This window comes from Vulpes vulpes, chromosome 6 (assembly GCF_048418805.1).
Source record: "Vulpes vulpes isolate BD-2025 chromosome 6, VulVul3, whole genome shotgun sequence".
Taxonomy (NCBI): Eukaryota; Metazoa; Chordata; class Mammalia; order Carnivora; family Canidae; genus Vulpes; species Vulpes vulpes.
The window spans coordinates 120,116,941-120,138,864 of record NC_132785.1 but is presented as its reverse complement, the minus strand read 5'-3'; the positions used below and the strand labels follow the sequence as shown (position 1 = coordinate 120,138,864).

General features: G+C 39.3%; 1 protein-coding gene across 11 annotated transcripts in view; it reads right to left on the bottom strand.

The window, feature by feature from the left end:
• SPATA7 (spermatogenesis associated 7) overlaps positions 1-14,782 on the bottom strand; it is a 39,977-nt gene extending 25,195 nt beyond the window's left edge. For 3 of the 11 annotated variants that reach the window (XM_026012512.2, XM_026012514.2, XM_072762190.1), the window contains exons 1-4: positions 14,596-14,767; positions 7,334-7,408; positions 4,541-4,636; positions 1,744-1,791 (exon numbers count right to left, since the gene is read on the bottom strand). In XM_026012512.2, coding sequence (XP_025868297.1) covers positions 1,744-1,791; positions 4,541-4,636; positions 7,334-7,408; positions 14,596-14,614 — 238 coding nt within the window. In that variant the 5' untranslated portion in view covers positions 14,615-14,767. Of the gene's footprint in view, positions 1-1,743; positions 1,792-4,540; positions 4,637-7,333; positions 7,409-8,443; positions 8,544-8,901; positions 9,072-14,595 lie in introns of those variants that run through there. The other 8 variants (XM_072762191.1, XM_072762192.1, XM_072762195.1 and 5 more) reach the window with 7 other exon arrangements.
• Positions 14,783-21,924: the final 7,142 nt, after the last annotated feature.

The following is a 21,924-nucleotide window of genomic DNA, read 5'->3' as shown; positions in this document are numbered from 1 at the left end:
AAATAAATAAAATCGTTAAAAATAAAATTAAAAAAAAAAAAAAAAAAAGAGAATCCAGCACACTACTAAAAAAAAAAAAAAGAAAAGAAACCTTCAGTCAATATAGATTTTCAGATACTATCAAGTGTATCAGTTAAGATAAATAGATATAATAAATATTAGACAACTTTTATCTGAAGAAAAGTGCCAGTTTCGGTAGTTTTAATGAATCACTCTTTTGTATTTGCTCATTTAATTTAATAAACCAAGAGAAGTGAGAATCACAGAATCCTAGAACTTAACTTTGGCAAGCCTTTTAGTCCTTTTCAAATTTTTCTTTTTTTTTTTTTTTTTAAGATTTTATTTATTTATTCATGAGAGACAGAGAGAGAGAGGCAGAGACACAGGTAGAGGGAGAAGCAGGCTCCACACAGGGAGCTCGACGTGGGACTCGATCCGGGGTCTCCAGGATCAGGCCCTGGGCTGAAGGCAGCGCCAAACCGCTGAGCCACCCGGGCTGCCCTATTCAAATTTCTATATGTAGGAATAATGAAATCCAGATAAGTTGAATAATTCATCCAAAGTCATGCAGCAACGTAGTGGCAAACCCTGGGCTCAATTCTAAGTTCTCAAACTTAGAAATACAATCTTCTTTTATTTATGGATATTTTTTAAAAGTTTGAAAATGCCTCCTCAAAAGGCAATACATCAACAATCCATTAGGTTGGCTACTATCAAAAACACAGAAAATAACAATTATTGGGGAGTATGTGGAGAACCTGGAGCCCTTGCAATGCAAAATGATATAGCTGCTATATAAAATACTATGGTGGTTTCTCAAAAAATTACAAGTAGAATTACCGTATACTATAGTAATTCTACTTTTGGATATATACCCAAAAGAAGGGAATGTAAGGTCTCAGAGATATTTGTATATCCATGTCCACAGAAGAACTATTTACAATAAAAAAGGTGGAAACAACCCAAGTGTCTACTGACTTATGATTGTAGCAACAAAAAAGCCTTAAAAAGGAAGGAGATTCTGACATGTATTACAACATGGATGAAATTCAAGCACATTATGCTAAGGGAAAAAAGCCAGTCACAAAAGGAAAACTATGGGATGATTCCACTTACATGAGGTACCAGAGGAGTCAGAATCAGAGACAGAAAACAGAATGAAAGATGCAAGGTAGTATTGTTTAATAGGTATGAGTTTCAGCTTTGCAAGATGAGAAGGGTTGTAGAAATGGGCAATAATGACAGTTACACCACAACATGAACACAACTAATGCCACTGAAATGGTTAAGATGGTTAGACTTACAAATGGTTATGATGGTAAATTTTATGTTATATATAGTTTACCATTAAGGTTTATAAAAAAATTTTATTTAAATTTTAGTTAGCTAGCATACAGTGCAATACTGGTTTCAGAAGTAGAGTTCAGCAATTTATCACTTATAGACAACACCCAGTGCTCATCACAAGTGCCCTCCTTGGTCTCCATCACCCATCTAGCCATAAGTTTTTTAAAAAAATTAGTATGTCAGGACGCCTGGGTGGCTCAGAGGTTAGGCATCTGCCTTTGGCTCAGGTTGTGATTCAGGGGTCCTGGGATTGAGTCTCCACATTGGGCTCCCCACAGGGAACCTGTTTCTCCCTCTACCTATGTCTCTGCCTCTCTCTCTGTGTCTCTCATGAATAAATAAATAAAATCTTTAAAAAATAAATAAATAAAAGTTAGCATGTCAAAAATTACTTACATTTGATGCTGGCACTTATGCTTAATGGAACTGAGCAGTCTACTGCAGCTGAAAGAAAAAAAAAACCGTTGTTTAATAATATTCTTAATAGTTATAAATGACAACATATATCAAATGTGGAAAGCACAAAAAGCCCCAGAATTTGTAGTTCCTTGTTCTGATTTTTATGGTACTTCTAGAGATGAAAAATATAATAGCCTTGATAAAAAAATATACTGGTTGGGATTAATAGCTCATTGGATACTGCAGAAGGAAGTATTAGTGAATTTGGAAGCACAGCAATATAAACTATTAAAAGTGAAACAGAGTAAAGAAAGATTGGAAAATAAATGCACAGAGCGTTACTGACGTAACCTACCTCTATTAATGCACTTAGCATACTTATAATTGGAGTTCCAAAACAAGTCCCCCAAAAAGGCAAAATAAAAGGTCCTACACTATCTGCTTTAAAGACTTACTATAATGCTACAATGATTAAGAAGGTATGGTATTATAATAAAGATAGATATATAAAATCAACAGAACTGAGAAATAAGTCCAGAAATATACCCTCAAATATGGGGCAGGTGTCTTTTAAAAACTGCCAAGGCAAAGGCAATTCAACACAGATAAGACAATCTCTTCAAAAAATGGTACTGGGAGTATCTAGATATTCATAGGCGAAAAACTGATACTTACATCATAGCTAAAAAGTCACTCAAAATGGATCACACACTTAAATGTAGGAGCTAAACTTATACTTCTAAAAGAAAACACGTAAGGAAATCTTAGTGACCTAAGATTAGGAAAAGATTTCTTAAAAAGGATGTGAAAAGTATATACTCTTAAAACAACTAACTGAAAAGCTGAACTGGATTTCACATGTCACAAAATACAATTTTTCTTTAGATTTCTCAATCATTTAAAATATAAACTTCATAAAATTTGAGCTAAAATTTAAAAACTTTAGCTCTCCAAATAAGAAAACAAAAAAATTTTTAGAAGACAGTACCGAAAAACTGGTGAAAGTCAAGTAAGGTCTGTAGTGAATAGTATTCTATCAATATTCATTTGCAAGTTTTAATAATTGTACTGTGGCTATGTAAGATTTTAACATTAGGGAAAGCTGGGTAAAGGGTTTCTGTGATACCATACTATCATTACAACTTTACTATAAGTCTAAAATTATTTCACAATAAAAATTATAAGAAGAAAATGAAAAGATAAGTCTCAGCCTGGGAGAAACTGTACCTGATACCAGATCTGTATTTAATACACAAAGAACTCTCACCATTTAATATTAAGAAATAAACTTATTTTTAAAAAATGGCAAAATATTTGAACAGCTATTTCACCAAAGAAGGTCTACAGATAGCAAATAAGCACAAGAAAAGTTGCTCAACATCATCAGGGAAATACAAGCTAAAACTCTGATGCGTGACCACTACATCTCCACTAGAATGGCTACAGAAGGACTGCCAAAAGGAAGTGCTGGCGAGAATGTGGAAGTGATAGAAATACACAATGGCACTTACTCTGGCAAACAGGCAGTTCCTTATAAAGTTAAACATATACTTACCATTTTACTCCACAATTCCAATCCTAGTGAATACATTTATCCGAGTGAAAAGAAAGCACATATTCAAAGATTATATGTGACTTAATAGCAGCTTTATCCTTAATGGCCAAAATTGAGTCAAAAATATCCAAACAACAATCCAAATATCCACCTGATGAATTAATAATCAAACTGTGGTATATTCATTGAATGGAAAACTATTTAACAATAAAAAGGAAGAACTATGGATACATATGCCAACATGCATTAGTCCCCGGAGCATTAGCTAATTGAAAGAAGCCAGATACAAAATGTTACACAAGGGATGACTCCATTTATATGAAATTCTAGAAAAGGCAAAACTATAGTGACAGAGAGCAGATCAGTGATTGCCAGGGATCGGGGGTAGAGACTGATGGCAAAGGACTAGGGAGATCTTTTTAGGGTGATGAGAATGTTCCATATCAGGGGTCAGCGAACTTTTTGTGCAAAGGGACAGATGGCAAATTCTTCTGGCTTTACAGAGTGATTACAGTCTCTGTCACAACTAGTTCACTCTGCCTGTTAATGAGAAAGCCACCATAAACAGTATATCCAAGAATGAACATAATTGTGTTTATTTATGGACAATGAAATTTGAATTCTATGTGACTTTCATATGTTAGGAAATATTGCTCTTTTGATTTTTTTCTGACCAACTAAAAACATACATATAAATATCATTCTTAGTTTAAGAGCTGTACAAAAACAGGTGGCAGGAGGATTTGGCCTACAAGCTATATTAGCTGATCCCTGTTATAGAATGATTGTTGTGGTGATTATACAAATGTATATATGCTCCAAAACACTTAACCGTATACTTAAAATTAGCGCATTTTATTGTAAGTTATTATCTCAATACAGCAACAAAAAAGAAAAAAAATAGTAGCTTGCATCCTCTTTGTACAACTTTAGATTTGAAAGCAAAAAAGCAGGTTATAAACTTTTATTAAGATCAATATCTAACCACAAACATGTATTAGGGATAATAGAGGTAAGATGAAATAATGTAGCTATTACACAGATATCAAATACAGTGAATAAAAATGGAATTCTGAATTTTCTATGTAAAAGTTAAGAGTTAATAGCTGATATCTTACCATACCAAACACAAATCCATTTATATATAATGTGTTCATTTTTGTTACAGATTTACCCTAATGAGAAGTGAAGTTGAGGGCTTAAATTTCGTATAGAAAGTTCACATTTGCACATTTTTACCTTTGGCTGAAAGGATTTTATTATAGTGAACAGCCATGTGATTCTTGACCAGGTGGAGAGTACTTAGTCTGAGAGAGGAGGAGTCAGTGCAAAAAGCTAAAAATTAAAACATATTTAATCATTATATATTTAGAATCAATATAATAGTCATCATGAGATAAACAAGATACTGATTATTAAGCTCATTTTTATAAAATGTTCTGAAAATTAACCACGGACATACTGACATATCTGTGATGCTGAGTATGGCCTAGACTTGATCTTGCACTGATAACTGACAATCTACTGACTAGTTGGGTTTAAACCTTTCTAAGACTGAGAGTTTGGGAAGAGATCCTAAAACACAATCTATCAGCATATTTATTTACAAAACTTTTGTTTTTCTTTTTTTTTTTAAAGAGTTTATTTATTTATTTATGAGGGACACACAGAGAGAGAGAGAGAGAGAAAGGCAGAGACACAGGCAGAGGGAGAAGCAGGCTCCATGCAGGGAGCCCGATATGGGACTCTATCCCGGGTTTCCAGGATCACACCATGGGCTGAAGGGAGCCCTAAACTGCTGAGCCACCCAGGCTGCCCTACAAAACTGTTTCTTATTGACAGGTCTCAATTTCATAACTAAAAATGTTTAGCCACTTTCCTGATTATAAAATGTTAGCACTGTTAATAGTTAAATGAATCAAACAAAATTGAAACTCTAAAATACCATGCAAAGATTCTTTTCTGAGAGGCAACTTCTAATTTTACACCTGAAAACATGATCAGTTTACCACACTCTTCTTGAAGTATTACGACTATCTTAAAGTCACATAGAATTCATGACATTTGGGGATCCCTGGTGGCTCAGTGGTTTGGTGCCTGCCTTTGGCCCAGGGCACGATCCTGCGGTCCTGGGATCGAGTCCCGAGTCAGACTCCTGGCATGGAGCCTGCTTCTCCCTCTGCCTGTGTCTCTGCCTCTCTCTCTCTCTCTATCATAAATAAAGAAAACTTTAAAAAAAAAAAAAAAAAAGAAATTCATGACATTAAACTTCTCAATATCATCTAAACTGTTTAAATCTTAGAAATAAGTAAGTTCTTATAGAAGTATAAACGTATAAAATATAAATAAATATAGGCATAACTTTTAAACATTAAAGACTGTTCTTGAGAATATGTACATATAGTTAAAGAAAAGCAACAGCTAAAATGGCATTATAAATATTAAAAAAATAGGGACGCCTGGGTGGTTCAGCGGTTGGGTGTCTGCCTTCGGCTCAGGATGTGATCCCAGAGTTCTGGAATCGAGTCCCTCATTAGGCTCCCTGCATGGAGCCTGCTTCTCCCTCTGCCTCTGTCTCTGCCTCCCTCTGTGTCTCTCATGAATAAATAAATTAATTTAAAAAAAAGGATAATAAAATAAATGAGTTTCCTGCCATGACCTCTAGTCTCCCCTCCCAGAAGTATATTCTGCTACTATTTTTATGCAACCTTCTAGGGAAATTCTATGCATAATACAAGCATACATAATAATGATAAGCTTGATACTATTACTATTGAAATTTATTGAACAGGTACCATACATTCATTGTTCTAAGCTCTTCACATGTAAACAATCATTTAGTCATTATCATCACCACTTAAGAGAAATGGAAACTAAGGCAGAGAGATGTCAATAAGGTCTTCAAGGTGCCACAGCTGATAAAGGACGCAGTTTAGATGTGAACCCAGGCAGCCTCCTACTTAGAACCACTAAACCTATAAGAGCTCTGTACATATATTCTTAAAAAAATGTGAGTAAACTACTTAGTGTTCTTTATCTGGCTTTTCTAATGTACATATATTTTACATCTGGTTTTAAATTTGTAGTTAGAAATAATTTTTCAACATTTATTATTCCCATCTATGTGTATATATACTTTATTATAAGAAATAAGTTAGGGATCCCTGGGTGGCGCAGCGGTTTGGCGCCTGCCTTTGGCCCGGGGCATGATCCTGGAGACCCGGGATCGAATCCCACGTCAGGCTCCCGGTGCATGGAGCCTGCTTCTCCCTCTGCCTGTGTCTCTGCCTCTCTCTCTCTCTGTGACTATCATAAATAAATAAAAATTAAAAAAAAAAAAAAAAAAAAAAGAAATAAGTTAACTGAAAATGTGATCCTTCTTTCACTTTTAGAGGAACCAGTATCAAAGATTTTTCATGTTAATAAGGAAAAAGACTTTCAATTATTTTGCCTAAAAAACCCAGTTTAATTTTTTTTCAGTTTAAATTTTGAATCCATAATTATAAAAATATATTTTATGTTAATAAAAATTTAAAGGCTTTATAAAATGTGAAAACACAGAAAATACAGATTTCTTTTTCATAGAATCTAGAAATCCACTTGGAAAAGTAAAACCAGAGGTGTTTACTCCTGATACAAAATGCGTTTTTCAAGTGCTTTTTCTCTGCACAGATTTTCCTTTCCAGTGCTGGTGTCTTTAATAACCTCTTCTAATAACCTTGGTAACCATTTTATCGAGGAAGGAGTGCTGGATGCCAGGGGAGGTCGGCCAGCAGGGTAGAGTGGGGCTGGGGCTGCAGCAGGGGCAGGAGGAGGGGGCCAGGTCCACATCCTGGGCACAACAATAGTTTAAAAGGATACCTTCCTAAATTCTCTCATCTGAAGAACTCTGATAATATTTAATTATAATTAACAATATGAAGTTCAATATTGATTAAATGAAGTAATTTTTCATCATGTTCTATAATTCACAAATAAAGGAAACAGTCAATCTTTTAACACAATCTTCTACCACTTAAATACCTCACTTACCATTACTTTTGGTGCTCAAGTGTCCTTTAAACAGGCATGGTGTACCATATCTGGGAAGGACAGAGGTTGCTCTGACTTTTAACAAAAGAATATGAATTAGGATAAATGAAACACAACTTGTACAAAAACAATACCAAACATTTAAAAATAATAAAAATATCTTTGATTTTAACTAGCAGAATTGTTTAAAATTCTATTCAATCATGTTACTAATCAGCAAGGATACATTAGACGGACAAAAATTCTACTGCCATAGAAGATAAAAGGCTTTCTCTTTTAAGAAAATATATCGTTTTCAGAATAGTTGTACCTTGAGACTTTAGTTTCACTGGATAAAATGATAAATATCTCAATCATGTTATTTGATATATATATATTAATTTTATTCTCTACACCATTGACCTACCAGATTTTTTAACGATTTGGAGATATAGTAAAACTGAGATTTTGAGTTAATACATATTAACTATTTCAGTTACTCATAGGTAAGTCTGTTCTTAAAAAAATTTTAAGTAATCCCCTCAAGAAGTAGGTTAGTAAATTAGAAATTATATAATGCTACTATGTATAACATAAATATATAAAATAAATATATAAAAATTAAGTTCAGAATCAGAACTTAACTTTAAAAGATGTCTTAGTTTTGCTCTTTGTCTCCAAACTAGTTTTTGCTTTTGTTTGGATCCTCACTATCTCCTCTAAAGTCAGTTTGTCACCTTTCAGACCAGATGGACTATCAGAAAATTATATACCTCACCACAAAATTAATTTATCTCTCCTAAAAATGGACTGTGTTTTTAGGGGTAACCTTCAAGATAAGAAGGCTGAGTTACAGAGTTTAATGGAATTTAACAAGCCAAATGTCTATAGTGTATCCCCAAGACATGTTTTAAGAGGGTAAAATGGTCAGTCTGCTATCAGGTGGGCTGCTATAAGCTAAAAAGGTGTGGAAGGGACACAAAGTCTGGAAGAAATATGGATGATTGAAAATAGAAAGAGAGGTATCAAGATAGAACTAAAATCCAGGACAGAGAATAAGCCTGCTAGAACAGACTGAAATAAAAAAAAGCTTGAGGGGATCCCTGGGTGGCGCAGCGGTTTGGCGCCTACCTTTGGCTCAGGGCGCGATCCTGGGGACCCGGGATCGAGTCCCACATCGGGCTCCCGGTGCATGGAGCCTGCTTCTCCCTCTGCCTATGTCTCTGCCTCTCTATCATAAATAAATAAAAAAAAAATTAAAAAAAAAAAAAAAAAGCTTGAGATCTGATTATCTGAGAACATCCTTCTCTACCATAGACCAGAGCAGGAAGTAAAAAAAAAAAAAAACAAAAAAACAAATCTTATTATTTAGGGCAAGAGAAGTCAAGGTGATACCATTTGAGTTGGTAATCATATCATGAAATAGTTTGTTTCTACCAGAAAAGAAGGGGATCTAAGACCTAAACACACACACTCACAAATAACCAATAAAACTTCTCAAGCAAACTGTTTTTCTAAGGGAAAACAAAGTGTTTCACATTTTGCCTGCCCAGAATCCAATGTCCCTTCATCTCGAAATAGGACCTTACCTTGCTTGCACTTGGGGAACTTCCCTCACTTTTAGCTCAAGTAGTTCAAGTAGAGTTTATTCCACTGCTCAGAGGTGGGAATATAATCCAAATCTGACTGGTTCTGTTCAGTGAATCAGGAATGACTATGTGATCCAAGTCCAGCCAATGATATACAATCCTGGGACTTACTGGAACAATTAGGAAAGAGATATTCAGGGGCACCTGGGTGGCTCAGATGGTTAACTGCCTTTGCTCATGTTGTCATCTCCAGGTCTTGGAATCAAGCTCCATCTCTGATCCTAGCTCTCAGAGAGTCTGCTTCTCCCTCTCTCTCTGCCTCTCCCCTATGTATAATACTCTTTCTCTCTGTGTCTCTCTGTCTCAAATGAATAAAATCTTTAAAAAAAAAAAAAAAAAGAGGAAAGAGAAAACTCTTTCTACTGGGCTGGAGCCCAGTGTAAGACAGAAATAAGTCTGGCACTCCTGGTGGCTGTCTTGTACCATATAGGGGAACCTGTCTGAGAATGAAGCCTACACAGAAAAAAATGGAAGACAAAGATTCCTGGTAATATCATTTGAGTCCCTGGATCTAACCATGTTTGACATTACTAGATGTTACTTTATAAGAGCTAAAAATTCTCTAAACCAGCTTGAAAAAGCTAATTTATTTAATACTAACTGTGCCAGGTATTATTCTAAACACTTGGTAGTTATAAATTCATTTAATCCTTACAACAATCCTATGAAATAGATATTATCATTATGCCCACTTTAAAACAGATGAAGTGGGACATCTGGGTTGCTCAGCAGTTGAGCGTCTGCTTTCGGCTCAAGGGATGATCCCGGAGTCCCAGGATTGAGTCTCACATCGGGCTCCCTGCAAGGAGCCTGCTTCTCTCTCTGCCTGTGTTTCTGCCTCTCTGTGTTTCTCATGAATAAATAAATAAAACACGGGCAGCCTGGGCGCCTCAACGGTTTAGTGCCGCCTTCGGCCCAGGGCCTGATCCTGGAGACCGGGGATTGAGTCCAAGTTGGGCTCCCTGCATGGAGCCTGCTTCTCCCTCTGCCTGTGTCTCTGCCTCTCTCTCAGTGTCTCATGAGTAAATAAATAAAATTTTTAAAAAAAAATTTTTTTTTAAATAAAACAGATGAAGCACAAAGAGGTAAAGCATGTTATTTGCCCAAGGCTACACAACAATTATGTGTAATGGATTCAGATTCTGGATCTAAATCCAGGGGAACTTGATGAATGTTGTGGGTTCTGATTGTTCTACTGACCAGCCATTCCTCTGTCTTTCTTACTTTCTCAGACCTCCCTATTCCCTGCTAAACAGCAATATTGAAATTAGGCCAATTAATAATCCTACAATGACCTCTAAGTATTCAAGTGAAAGGAATAGTTGCATGCATCTTACTTTCAATCAAGTTAGAAATGATTATGCTTAAGTGAGGAAGGCATGTTGAAAAGCTAATATGCCAAATCTGAGCCCCCTTTGAGTCAAACACTTAGCCAAGTTATAAATGCAACGGAAAGGTGCTTGTAGGAAATTAAAAGTGCTGCTCCAGGAAACATAAATTATAAGAAAGTAAAATAGCCTTATTGCTAACATGTAGAAAGTTTAAGTCGTCTATCATTTAAAAGATTAAACTACAACATTCCCTTAAACCAAAGCCTATTCCAAAAGCACAAACACAAAAACAAAACCCCAAAGCCTAATCCAGAGCAAGCCCCCAATTCTTTTTATTTCTTTGAAGGCTGAGAGAGGTAAGGAAGTTGTAGAAGAAAAGTCTGAAGCTAGCAGGGATTGGTTCATGAAGTTTAAGGAAAAGAAGCTACCTCTATAACATAAAAGTATCAAGTGGGGCAGCAAGTTATCCAGAAGATGTACTGAAGATAATTAATAAAGGTGGCTACACTAAATAGATTTTCTTTTTTTTTTTTTTTAAAGATATTTATTTATTTAGAGAGGGAGAGACACAGGCAGAGGGAGAAGCAGGCTCCATGCAGGGAGCCTGACGTGGGACTCGATCCCGGGTCTCCAGGATCACGCCCTGGGCTGCAGGCGGCGCTAAACCGCTGAGCCACCGGGGCTGCCCACTAAATAGATTTTCAATGTAGGTGAAACAGCTTTACATTGGAAGATGCCATCTGGGACTTTTTACAGCCTGAGCGGAGAAGTCAATGCCTGGCTTTAGTGCTTCAAAGGACAGGCTGACTCTTTTGTTAGGGGCTAATGCAGCTGGTGATTTTAAGTGGGAGTAAATGCTCATTTACTATTTTGAAAATCCTAGGGCCCTTAAGTATTACGCCAAATCTACTGTGCTAGTGCACTATAAACGGAACAATGCCTACATGATGGCAAATCTGTTTACAACACAGCTAATGAATAGTTTAGGTTTTTGTTTTTGGGATTTTTTTTTTTCTTTGGCATCCCTGGGTGGGCCTGATGGATATTTTAGGCTCACTGTTGAGGCCTACTGCTCAGAAAAAAATTCCTTTCAAAACATTACTGCTCACTGACAATGTACCTGGTCACCCAAGAGCTCTGACAGAGATGTACAATGAGATTAATGTTTTCATGCCTGCTTACACAATATCCATTCTGCAGCCCATGGATCAAGGAGTACTTTCAACTTTCAAGTCTTATTATTTAAGAAATGTATTTCAAAAGGCTATAGGTGCCATTCCACTGATGATCTGGGCAAAATAAATTGAAAAACCTTCTGGAAAGGATTCACCATTCTAGATACCATTAAGAATATTTGTGATTAAAAAAAATATTTGTGATTTATAGGAAGAAGTCAAAATATCACTAATATGAATTTGGAACAAACTGATTCCAACCCTCATGGATGACTGAGGGGTTCAAGACTTCAGTGGAGGAAGTACCTGCAGATTGGCAGAAATAACAAAAGAACTAGAATTAGAAGTAGAGCCTGAAGATGTGACTAAATTGCTGTAATCTCACAATAAGACGGATGAGGAGTTGCTTTATTATTTATTATATTTTATTATTTATTCATGAGAGATACAGAAAGAGAGAGAGAGAGAGAGAGGCAGAGACACAGGCAGAGGGATCAGGCTCCATGCAGGGAGCCTGACATGGGACTCCATCCTGGGTCTCCAGGATCACGCCCTGGGCTGAAGGTGTGATCCACCCAGGATCACTGAGCCACCCAGGCTGCCAGAGGAGTTGCTTCTTCAAGACAAGCAAAGAAAGTGGTTTGAGATGGAATCTATTCCTGGCAAAGACGCTGTGAAGATTGAAATGACAACAAAGGATTTAGAATACTATATAAACTAAGCTGATAGAACTGACTCTAGTTTTGAAAGAAGCTCTACTGTAGATAAAATGTTATCAAACAGAATCACATTCTACAGAGAAATCATTTATGAAAAGAACAATCAATGCAGCAAACTTCAATGTTGTCTTTTCTTTTTTTTTTTTAAAGATTTCATTGTTATTTTTTAAAAGATTTTATTTATTTATTCATGAGACGGGCGGGGGGGGGGTGGGGCAGAGACACAGGCAGAGGGAGAAGCAGGTTCCATGTAGGGAGCCCAATGTGAGACTTGATCCAGGGTCTCCAGGATCACGCCCTGGGCCAAAGGCGGCGCTAAAGCACTGAGCCACCTGGGCTGCCCTAAGATTTCATTTTTAAAAAACCCCCCAATGTTGTTTAAGAATTTGCCAGTCACCCCAACGAGGTGACCAGTCAGTAGCCATCAACAGCAATGCAAGACCTTCCACCAGTAAATATACTACTACTTGCTGAAAGCTCAATGGTTAGAAATTTTTAGCAATAAGGTATTATTAAATGAGGGTATGAGCATTGTTCTTTTAAACATAAGGTTATTGCATACTTAATAGACTACGGTGTAGGGTAAACACAACTTTTATATATACTGGGAAGCCAAAAAATTCATTTGCCTCGCTTTATTGAGATATTTGCTTTATCGCAGCAGATCGGATCCTGGTATCTCCGAGGTATGCCTGTATATTTGAAATTTTACATACATCTCTGCCACAGGATAGTAAGTAAAAACAATGGCCTGACGGTTTCACATTCCTCATCTGGATATAAAACCTGTTTTGCCACTTACTGTGACCGTGGCAAGTTATTTATGATCTTAGTTTATTTGCTGGACAATGGGGCTAATACCTACAAAGAGATAACTTGAAAATTGTTTCTGATACACAGCAAAGGTAGCTTATGTGGCAAAATTTCTTAAAAAAAACCCATAAAAGCAAAACAAAAAACAAAAAACAAAAACAAAAAAACCATAAAAGCATGTTGGTTTGCTTCTTCTGGAATTTAGGTTGAGAGAGTGTCAGAATATACAGTTTGCTATCAGTGGATAGTCATCTCCTCTATTCAGAACAGGACTTATTTCGACCAGTGATTACATAATAAAGTCACACTCATATTCAAAGCAAGACTTCTTGCAGGGAACCATCTAGCAGTTTGATTTAAAGATACTTTTTTAAAAAATTAAAGATATTAATTTATTCATGACAGACACACACAGAGAGAGAGAGGCAGAGACACAGGCAGAGGGAGAAGCAGGCTCCATGCAGGGAGCACGACATGGGACTCCATCCTGGGTCTCCAGGATCAGGCCCTGTACTGAAGGCAGCGCCAAACCGCTGAGCCACCCGTGCTGCCCATAAAGATACTTTTAAAACAGGTAATTGGGAGCGGGGAGTATCTGGAGATTATCTGGCTTGAGGCAAGAACTCCACTTGCTCAGAAGATGCAAAAATGCAAATTATTTGGACTGAGCCAATTCATAGAGCTTTAAAAGTTGTACGGCCCCAAGAGTTCCACTGTGATGTCCACTTGACCCCGGGGAGTATTCAGGAAAGTGCAGGTGTACACAGTGACGACGGATTAGGCCTTTGCCACTAAACTGTGGCCGGCAGCACTGCCATCATTCGGAAGCTTTTAGAAATGCAAAATCTGGGACGCCTGGGTGGCTCAGTGGTTCAGCACCTGCCTTTGGCCCAGGGTGTGATCCTGGAGTCCTAGGATGGAGTCCCACGTCGGGCTCCCTGCATGGAGCCTGCTTCTCCCTCTGCCTGTGTCTCTGCCTCTCTCATGAATAAATAAATAAAAAGTTAAAGAAAAAAAAAAAAGAAAAGAAATACAAAGTCTCAGCCCTCACCAGACCTACGGAATCACAATCCGCATTTCAACATGATTCCCAGGGGATTCCTATTCACACACACATTACCCTTAAAGAGAATCCCTGGGTTACCTGTGTTACAGGGAGGGAGGTGGTTGTTACAGAAAAGATGATTTCGTCTTTACGGATTACTTAAACGACGCCAGGAAATTATATATTATCTGCATTTAAATGTCAAGAACTGTCTAGGACATGGATGTTTTACTGCCGCGTTCAGGAAGAGATGGCGGGGTGGGGGGGGGGGGGCTGAGCTTGGTCCTTGCGGAGAGGAGAGGTGGGGGCTCTGGGAGGTGGGTCTCCAAAGACCAAATTTAGTTCCTCCGCCTCCGAGCCACGGAGGTTAAAAAAAAAAAAAAAAGCTGCATGTCCCCGAGTCCAGGCGACCAGATTCTGAGCAGGGAAGGCCTCCCGCGTGCGCGGGGCACCGCCGGGGTCGGCAGCGGCGACTCCTCGGGGGCCTGGACCCGCGCCCCGAGCCTCGCGCCCCGCATCCCGGACCCCAGCCCCGCGCGAGCTCCCTTTACCTCTCCGGCTGCCATCCATGCTTAGATCCTCTTGCCGCCGCCGTGAGGACCCCCGGGCCCCCTTCGGACCTTCCCGGGGCCCGGCCAGCCCCCGCCGGAGAGGACTGGCGCACACCGGGCGGCGCGCGCCGGCAGCCGCACGACACCGTCGCCAGGCCGGTTGCTAAGGGCCGGGGCCCCGGCGCCCGGATTGTGACGTCACGGCGCAGGGACGTGCTCTCCCGCAGCCCCGCCCCCCGGGAGGCGCGGTACCCGGGGGAGGGGCGGGCCGCGGGGGATGCGACCGGAGCGCGGGAGGGTGGCCCGGGGGTCCAGCTTGTCGTCCACGGGGCCCCCAGCACCGGGCACGTCGTGTCCCTGCGGGAAGAGCGGGATGCAAGGCGGCCTCATCTGGCATCCATGTCCCCCGGGTCCCGGGGCGGGGGGGGCGGGGGGAAAAATCAAACGCAAATGTTGGTTGAGGTCAGGGTAACATTTAACCAGGTCCAGAGAGTTAAATTTCAAAGCAGTGCGTGAACATTTGGCTAAGTGAAAACCCCTGGGGATGGAAAATAAAAAATCTGTATATTCACGTCTTGAGTTTTGAGCTCAGCATTTCCTTTCTACCTGCAGAGCTCTACCCCCATCTCTTTCCACACCTGGCATTTTCATTTTAAGGCTCCAGGCTGTTTTTCTTTCTGCGGGAAGACAGTTGCAGGATGAACAGGCGTTGTTTGATCTGTGGCTTTCTACAATTTGATTTTTTTTTTAAGATTTTATTTTTTCATGAGACACAGAGAGAGGCAGGGACACAGGCAGAGGGAGAAGCAGGCTCCATGCAGGGAGCCTGATGCGATACTCGATCCCAGGACCCAGGATCAGGCCCTGGGCTGAAGGCAGGCGCTAGCTAAACCGCTGAGCCACCCAGGGATCCCTACAATTTAATTTTGAAGCAGTTACCTACCTTTTTTTTTTTTTAATTTATTTTTTATTGGTGTTCAATTTGCCAACATATAGAATAACACCCAGTGCAAACAATCCAATCATGAAATGGGCAAAAGACATGAAGAGAAATCTCACAGAGGAAGACATGGACATGGCCAACATGCACATGAGAAAATGCTCTGCATCACTGGCCATCAGGGAAATACAAATCAAAACCACAATGAGATACCACCTCACACCAGTGAGACATGGGGAAGATGAACAAGGCAGGAAACCACAGATGTTGGAGAGGATGTGGAGAAAGGGGAACCCTCTTGCACTGTTGGTGGGAATGTGAACTGGAGCAGCCACTCCGGAAAACTGTGTGGAGTTACCTACCTTTGGATCCTTGGAAATGAGCTCAGAATAAGGCACGGGGCATTCTGTAATGTAGCTCTGCCTTCTCATCGTGGCACCACTGACACTTGGCTGGGTGCAGAATTCTTTGTTGTGGGAGGTGCCCTGTACATAGTAGGATGCTTGAGAGCATCCATGGCTTCTACCCACTAGATGACAGTAGTAACCCACCTACTCTGCCTCTGGTTGTGACAAAAATGTCTCCAGATGTCACCAAATTTCCCCCTGGGTAGTGTAGGGGCAAAATTGCACCCCCTTTGAGAACTGCTGCTGAAATGGAAAAAGTACTGGCTTTGGAACCAGTATGTGGAACTTTTTCTGCCACTTGCCAGCTTAATTTTTGTTTGGAAACCTCTCTGAGCCTCAGGTCCCTCTTTTCGAAAATATAAATGATGCCACTAATATTGTAGTTGCAAGGATTAATATGTACACTGCCTGGAAAATAAAGCTAGGTTTTCTTTTCTTTTTTTTTTTAACTAGGTTTTCAACAAATAATAGTTTTTCCCTTGTCTGAGGCCCTGTCTTGGAAAAGCTGGGGTTTCAGAAAAATTCAGACATAAGGGAGTAAGTCAGGAATCCTATGACAAGGAAAGGGGAATAAGCCAGGAATTCAACTACAGTAACATCTGAACTCCTGGTTCTCTAAGACTAGGGAAAGGAGAAAATTAGATTAAGAATTTGAAGAATTTGTAAATATGTGTGATGGCTCTGTGGCCCCAACAAGAAGGGTCATTTAGAAGGGTACAGGGGCAGAGATTCAGATGTTACCCAGAGAATGAAAAGTCTCTTGCCTACCTATTCAGTGATGCTTGAAATATCTAAGAACATGAAGCATTTTAAATGGGTAGGAAATATCAGAAAGGGAGACAGAACATAAAGACTCCTAACTCTGGGAAATGAACTAGGGGTGGTGGAAGGGGAGGAGGGCGAGGGGTGGAGGTGAATGGGTGACGGGCATTGAGGGGGGCACTTGACGGGATGAGCACTGGATGTTATTCTGTATGTTGGCAAATTGAACACCAATAAAAAATAAATGTATTATTAAAAAAAAAAGAACATGAAGCCTTTTATTCCACTACTAGCATCTGGAAAATACCTTGCATATAATAGGCCTTCAGTAAGCATTTGTTAAATTGAATCAGAACTAAAACTTAAAGGGCAAACACCCCTGGGAGAGGTAACACAGTAATTTGATTCACACAAAAGTAATGCCAACCTCCTCTTTATGAAAGCAAATTTTAAGATGAAAAGTAGATACTGCTTTGGAATAGGAAAACATCTCCAAGATTGGGAGAGGGTTCTGGAGACAACACTGCTTGGTATCCAACTTCAATGGAAGCCATCCTCATTTCATTATTTAAGTATTTTGTTCCAGTTCTTTGAATAATTTACTTTTTCTCTCCAATTTTAGCAGAGAACATATTATAAGTTCGGTTTAATTTGTCCTTGGCTTTCACTCTGTGTGTATAAATAAGAAAAAGAGGATCCTTTTTGATTGCTATGCCCAGGAAGCAATCCATGATCATGGGCAGATGCATGCAGCCAGTATGAGCTTATGGTAGTTCCCAGAAACACCCTTCCGTTGTGGGGAATCACCACCAGGTGCAATAGACTTGGAGACTTGGCATTCTTAAAGACCTTTTATTGTATATTGAAATATAAATTTCATATTAAATTATTCCAATGTGTGGGACACCTGAATGGCTCAGTGGTTGAGCGTCTGCCTTTGGCTCAGGGCGTGATCCCACAGTCCTGGAATCGAGTCCTGCATTGGGCTCCCTGCACGGAGCCTATTTCTCCCTCTGCCTCTGTCTCTGCCTCTCTCTGTGTGTCTCTCATGAATAAATAAATAAAATCTTTAAAATTTTTTTCCAATGGTGTATTTTTTATTGATATCTGGAAATTTATGTATTTTAGAAGGAAAATCTTTTTCTTCCCTAATGAATTGGCATGCTTACTTTTATTATTGGGCTTCCATTTTTTTCTTAGCTGATAGGAAGCTTGAAACTAAGATTTATGCTCAGTTGCAATAATTATTCATAGCCTATTTTTCTATTTATCTTTAATTCCCTTTATTACAGGTGGCTTTTTTAAGAATAAATTTAAAAAAAGAATTATTTATCTATTCATGAGGGACACAGAGAGAGAGGCAGAGACACAGGCAGAGAGAGAAGCAGGCTCCACACAGGGAGCCTGATATGGGACTCAATCCCGGGACCCAGGATCATGCCCTGAGCTGAAGGCAGACACTCAACCACTGAGCCACCCAGGCGTCCCATGGCAGGTGGCTTTTCTTTTTAAAAACCACTCAATTGGGATCCCCGGGTGGCTCAGCGGTTTAGAGCCTGCCTTCGGCCCAGGGTGTGATCCTGGAGTCCTGGGATCAAATCCCACATTGGGCTCCCTGTGTGGAGCCTGCTTCTCCCTCTGCCTGTGTTTCTGCCTCTCTCTCTGTGTCTCTCATGAATAAATAAATAAAATATTTAAAAAATAAATAAAAACCACTCAATTAAGCCTATATTTTATTGGAGGAGCTCTAAGCCCTATGGAACTGGAAATATGAGTAAAGTAAACTATCTTTCACATATATCATAATATATTGTCTAATACATAAAATATATAGCTTATTTATTGCATTTTATTTTATTATTTTTAATAATAAATTTGTTTTTTATTGGTGTTCAATTTGCCAACATACAGAATAACACCCAGTGCTCATCCCATCAAGTGCCCCCCTCAGTGCCCGCCACCCAGTCACCCCCACCCCCCGCCCACCTCCCCTTCCACCACCCCTAGTTCGTTTCCCAGAGTTAGGAGTCTTCCATGTTCTGTCTCCCTTTCTGATATTTCCCACTTATTTTTCTCCTTTCCCCTTTATTCCCTTTCACTATTATTTATATTCCCCCAATGAATGAGACCATATAATGTTTGTCCTTCTCTGATTGACTTATTTCACTCAGCATAATGCCCTCCAGTTCCATCCACATCGAAGCAAATGGTGGGTATTTGTCATTTCTAATGGCTGAGGAATATTCCATTGTATACATAGACCACAGCTTCTTTATCCATTCATCTTTCGATGGACACCGAGGCTCCTTCCACAGTTTGGCTATTGTGGCCATTGCTGCTAGAAACATGGGGGGTGCAGGTGTCCTGGCGTTTCACTGCATCTCTATCTTTGGGGTAAATCCCCAGCAGCGCAATTGCTGGGTCGTAGGGCAGGTCTATTTTTAACTCTTTGAGGAACCTCCACACAGTTTTCCAGAGTGGCTGCACCAGTTCACATTCCCACCAACAGTGCAGGAGGGTTCCCCTTTCTCCGCATCCTCTCCAACATTTGTGGTTTCCTGCCTTGTTAATGTTCCCCATTCTCACTGGTGTGAGGTGGTATCTCATTGTGGTTGTGATTTGTATTTCCCTGATGGCAAGTGATGCAGAGCATTTTCTCATGTTATTGCATTTTATTTTACATTAAAAGCCTATTATATTATTAGGTGTCCATTTAATCTATGTATTTATAGATAATCTTTAGCTTCATGATTCAGAGGATTTTTGGAACTCATATTTGTCTGTTTGGACATGCTTAACACCACAGTAAAAGTTATTCAATAAATACAATAAAAGCAAAAAGATGTAAAAGGCCAATATAATTTTTTCATTCATTGGGTTATCATGAGCATATTTCAATCCCTAATGTCCCTGAAGGACAAAAATAAATATTTAGGTAAAAATTTTAAAGAAATATATAACAGGGCAGAATAAAAGTAGAATCACATGATATGTGTGAACTTTGTGTTGACTTCAGTTTCAAGACAAAATCTCTTAGGTTTTGGTGCCTGAAGAGGCTTGAGACTGTGCCATTCTCCAATCAAAATACTGTAGCTATTGATTCCTCTAATCCTAAAAGAGAAAGCAGAAGTTGCAGCTAGTAGGTATTAGCATGTTATGAAGTAATGGATTAATTTGTTTTTACTAGAGGGGGCTTTAAGAAAGTTTTAAGCTGAGTCCTTGTTAGGAAAGCAGCCAAAATGAGGCAATATTAACCCACAAATCTTACTTAAGGAGTATAAGGTGTAACTGAAAGTCCTTTTTCTTTTGGAGAGAGAGAGAGCATGAGTAGGGGAAGGGGGGTAGAGGGAGAGAGGGAGAATCTTGAGCAGGCTTCACACCAGCATGGAGCCCAACGTGGGGCTTGATCTCATGACCCTGAGCAGAAATCGAGAGTCAGATGCTCAATGGACTGAGCCACCCAGGCACCCTCTGAAAAATATTTTTAAAAGTGACACCTCAGTAGAGATTTTTCAATTATAGTTAGTGATGTGCATGCTGAGTTCTTTTTTTGAGCACAGGAAAAAATTATTGTGTTATCTAAAGGTCCTTAATGGTCAAAAACATCTTCTTCATTGTTGACCTAGAACTTGGTTTCTCTAAATTTTATTGTCAAAGCAGAGAATGGAATGACCATAATTCTCTGTAAAGCAATATGTGCCTAACAGATAAAAGAGAGTGATAACAGGATATACTGACCCCAAATGGCCATTCTGAGTTCTAGTAAGGAATGGAAGTTTGATATCCGAGCACAGACATAATCTGGAACATAGAAAGTGATCATTCTCAGAACTAGAACACCATTTGGAGTTTGCACTGCATTTAAATGTGCTCCATTCCATACTTTATCTTCATTTTTCCTCTGGGTGAGAAAAGCACAAAATTATAGCTCTGTAGGCATCTTAGCTGCTTCTTATTTCTAACAAAAGTTTCAATCCTATCTCGCGGCCCTTAAGTGAAGGCTGCTAGAACTACTGATATTAAGCCCACTGATACCTATCACAGTCCTCCATGGCTCCAGTTTCTCTCCAGCTGTGTTCTTTAGATCTTTCCATCCAATTAAGAGAACAAGTCTCTGTGAACAGAATTTAATCATGTGGTGGTTACTAGGTAACCTGTCCCCATAGCTTAGGAAGAGCATTTCATCTGTTCATCCACTGCCAATCAGTTGCCACAATACATCAGGGGCAATGCTCAGCCAAAAGGTTTGATAATCTCCACCTAATGTATTCTCTCTTTACAAGTGGCTTCACCATTAAAAACAAAGCAAAGCAAAAAACATAACCACGTTGTTAGTCTATCCTGGTAATATTTGTTTCACTTAAAAAAGCAGAGTTTGGAGTTTTAACAATTAATGGATTTCTGGGAAGTTGCAGCAAAGCTCTTCTAAGTGCATCTGTGATTCAAAACTGCCACGTACAAATTAACAACAACGACGACAACAACAACAACAACAACAACAACTGAGTTTTGTAAGCCACCAATGAAAACCATCCTTTATTGATGCCCTATCTAGTTTTCCTTAGGGATTCACTCTCCTCTCCAATCATCCTTTAGTGCTTTGCCTTTTGGGATATCTGCCTGCAATATACTCCTTAAACACTTAAATTATTAGGCTGAATGACACAAAATTGCTCTTTTATAAATCAAAAGTGGTCAAATACAGACAATGCCATTTTTTTGTAGTTTTATGGTTTTATTAACACAAATACAACATGCACATAAGCTGTCTGTTGATTTTCTTTGCTAGGCAACCTGGCATTGGGGTTGGTGACTCTGATGGCCAAATGGGCTGGTTTTTCCACAATGGCTTTGTGGTTCTTGGAGGAGACACTGTGAGCAATCTCTGGATAGTAGACTTGTTGCACATGAGCAGCACTTCAACCTCTTTGATGTTGTAGACTAGGAATTTCTAGAAGCCACTGAGCAGCATGGGCTTTGTTTTCTTGTTGCTTCTGTAACCAGTGTTGGGCATCAAGATCTGGTCCTTGAATCTTCTGAGCACCCTATTGCCAACGCCTCTGGGTTTCCACCAGTTGTGCTTAATTTTGGCATATTGCTCTGACTGGAGTTGGATGAATTTCTTGGTCCTTTTTTTTTTTTTTTTAAACGATCTTGGGCTTCCCTAGAGGTCTGATGCTGAGTAGGTGATGGCTGCCACTTTCAGAAGCAGCACCGAAG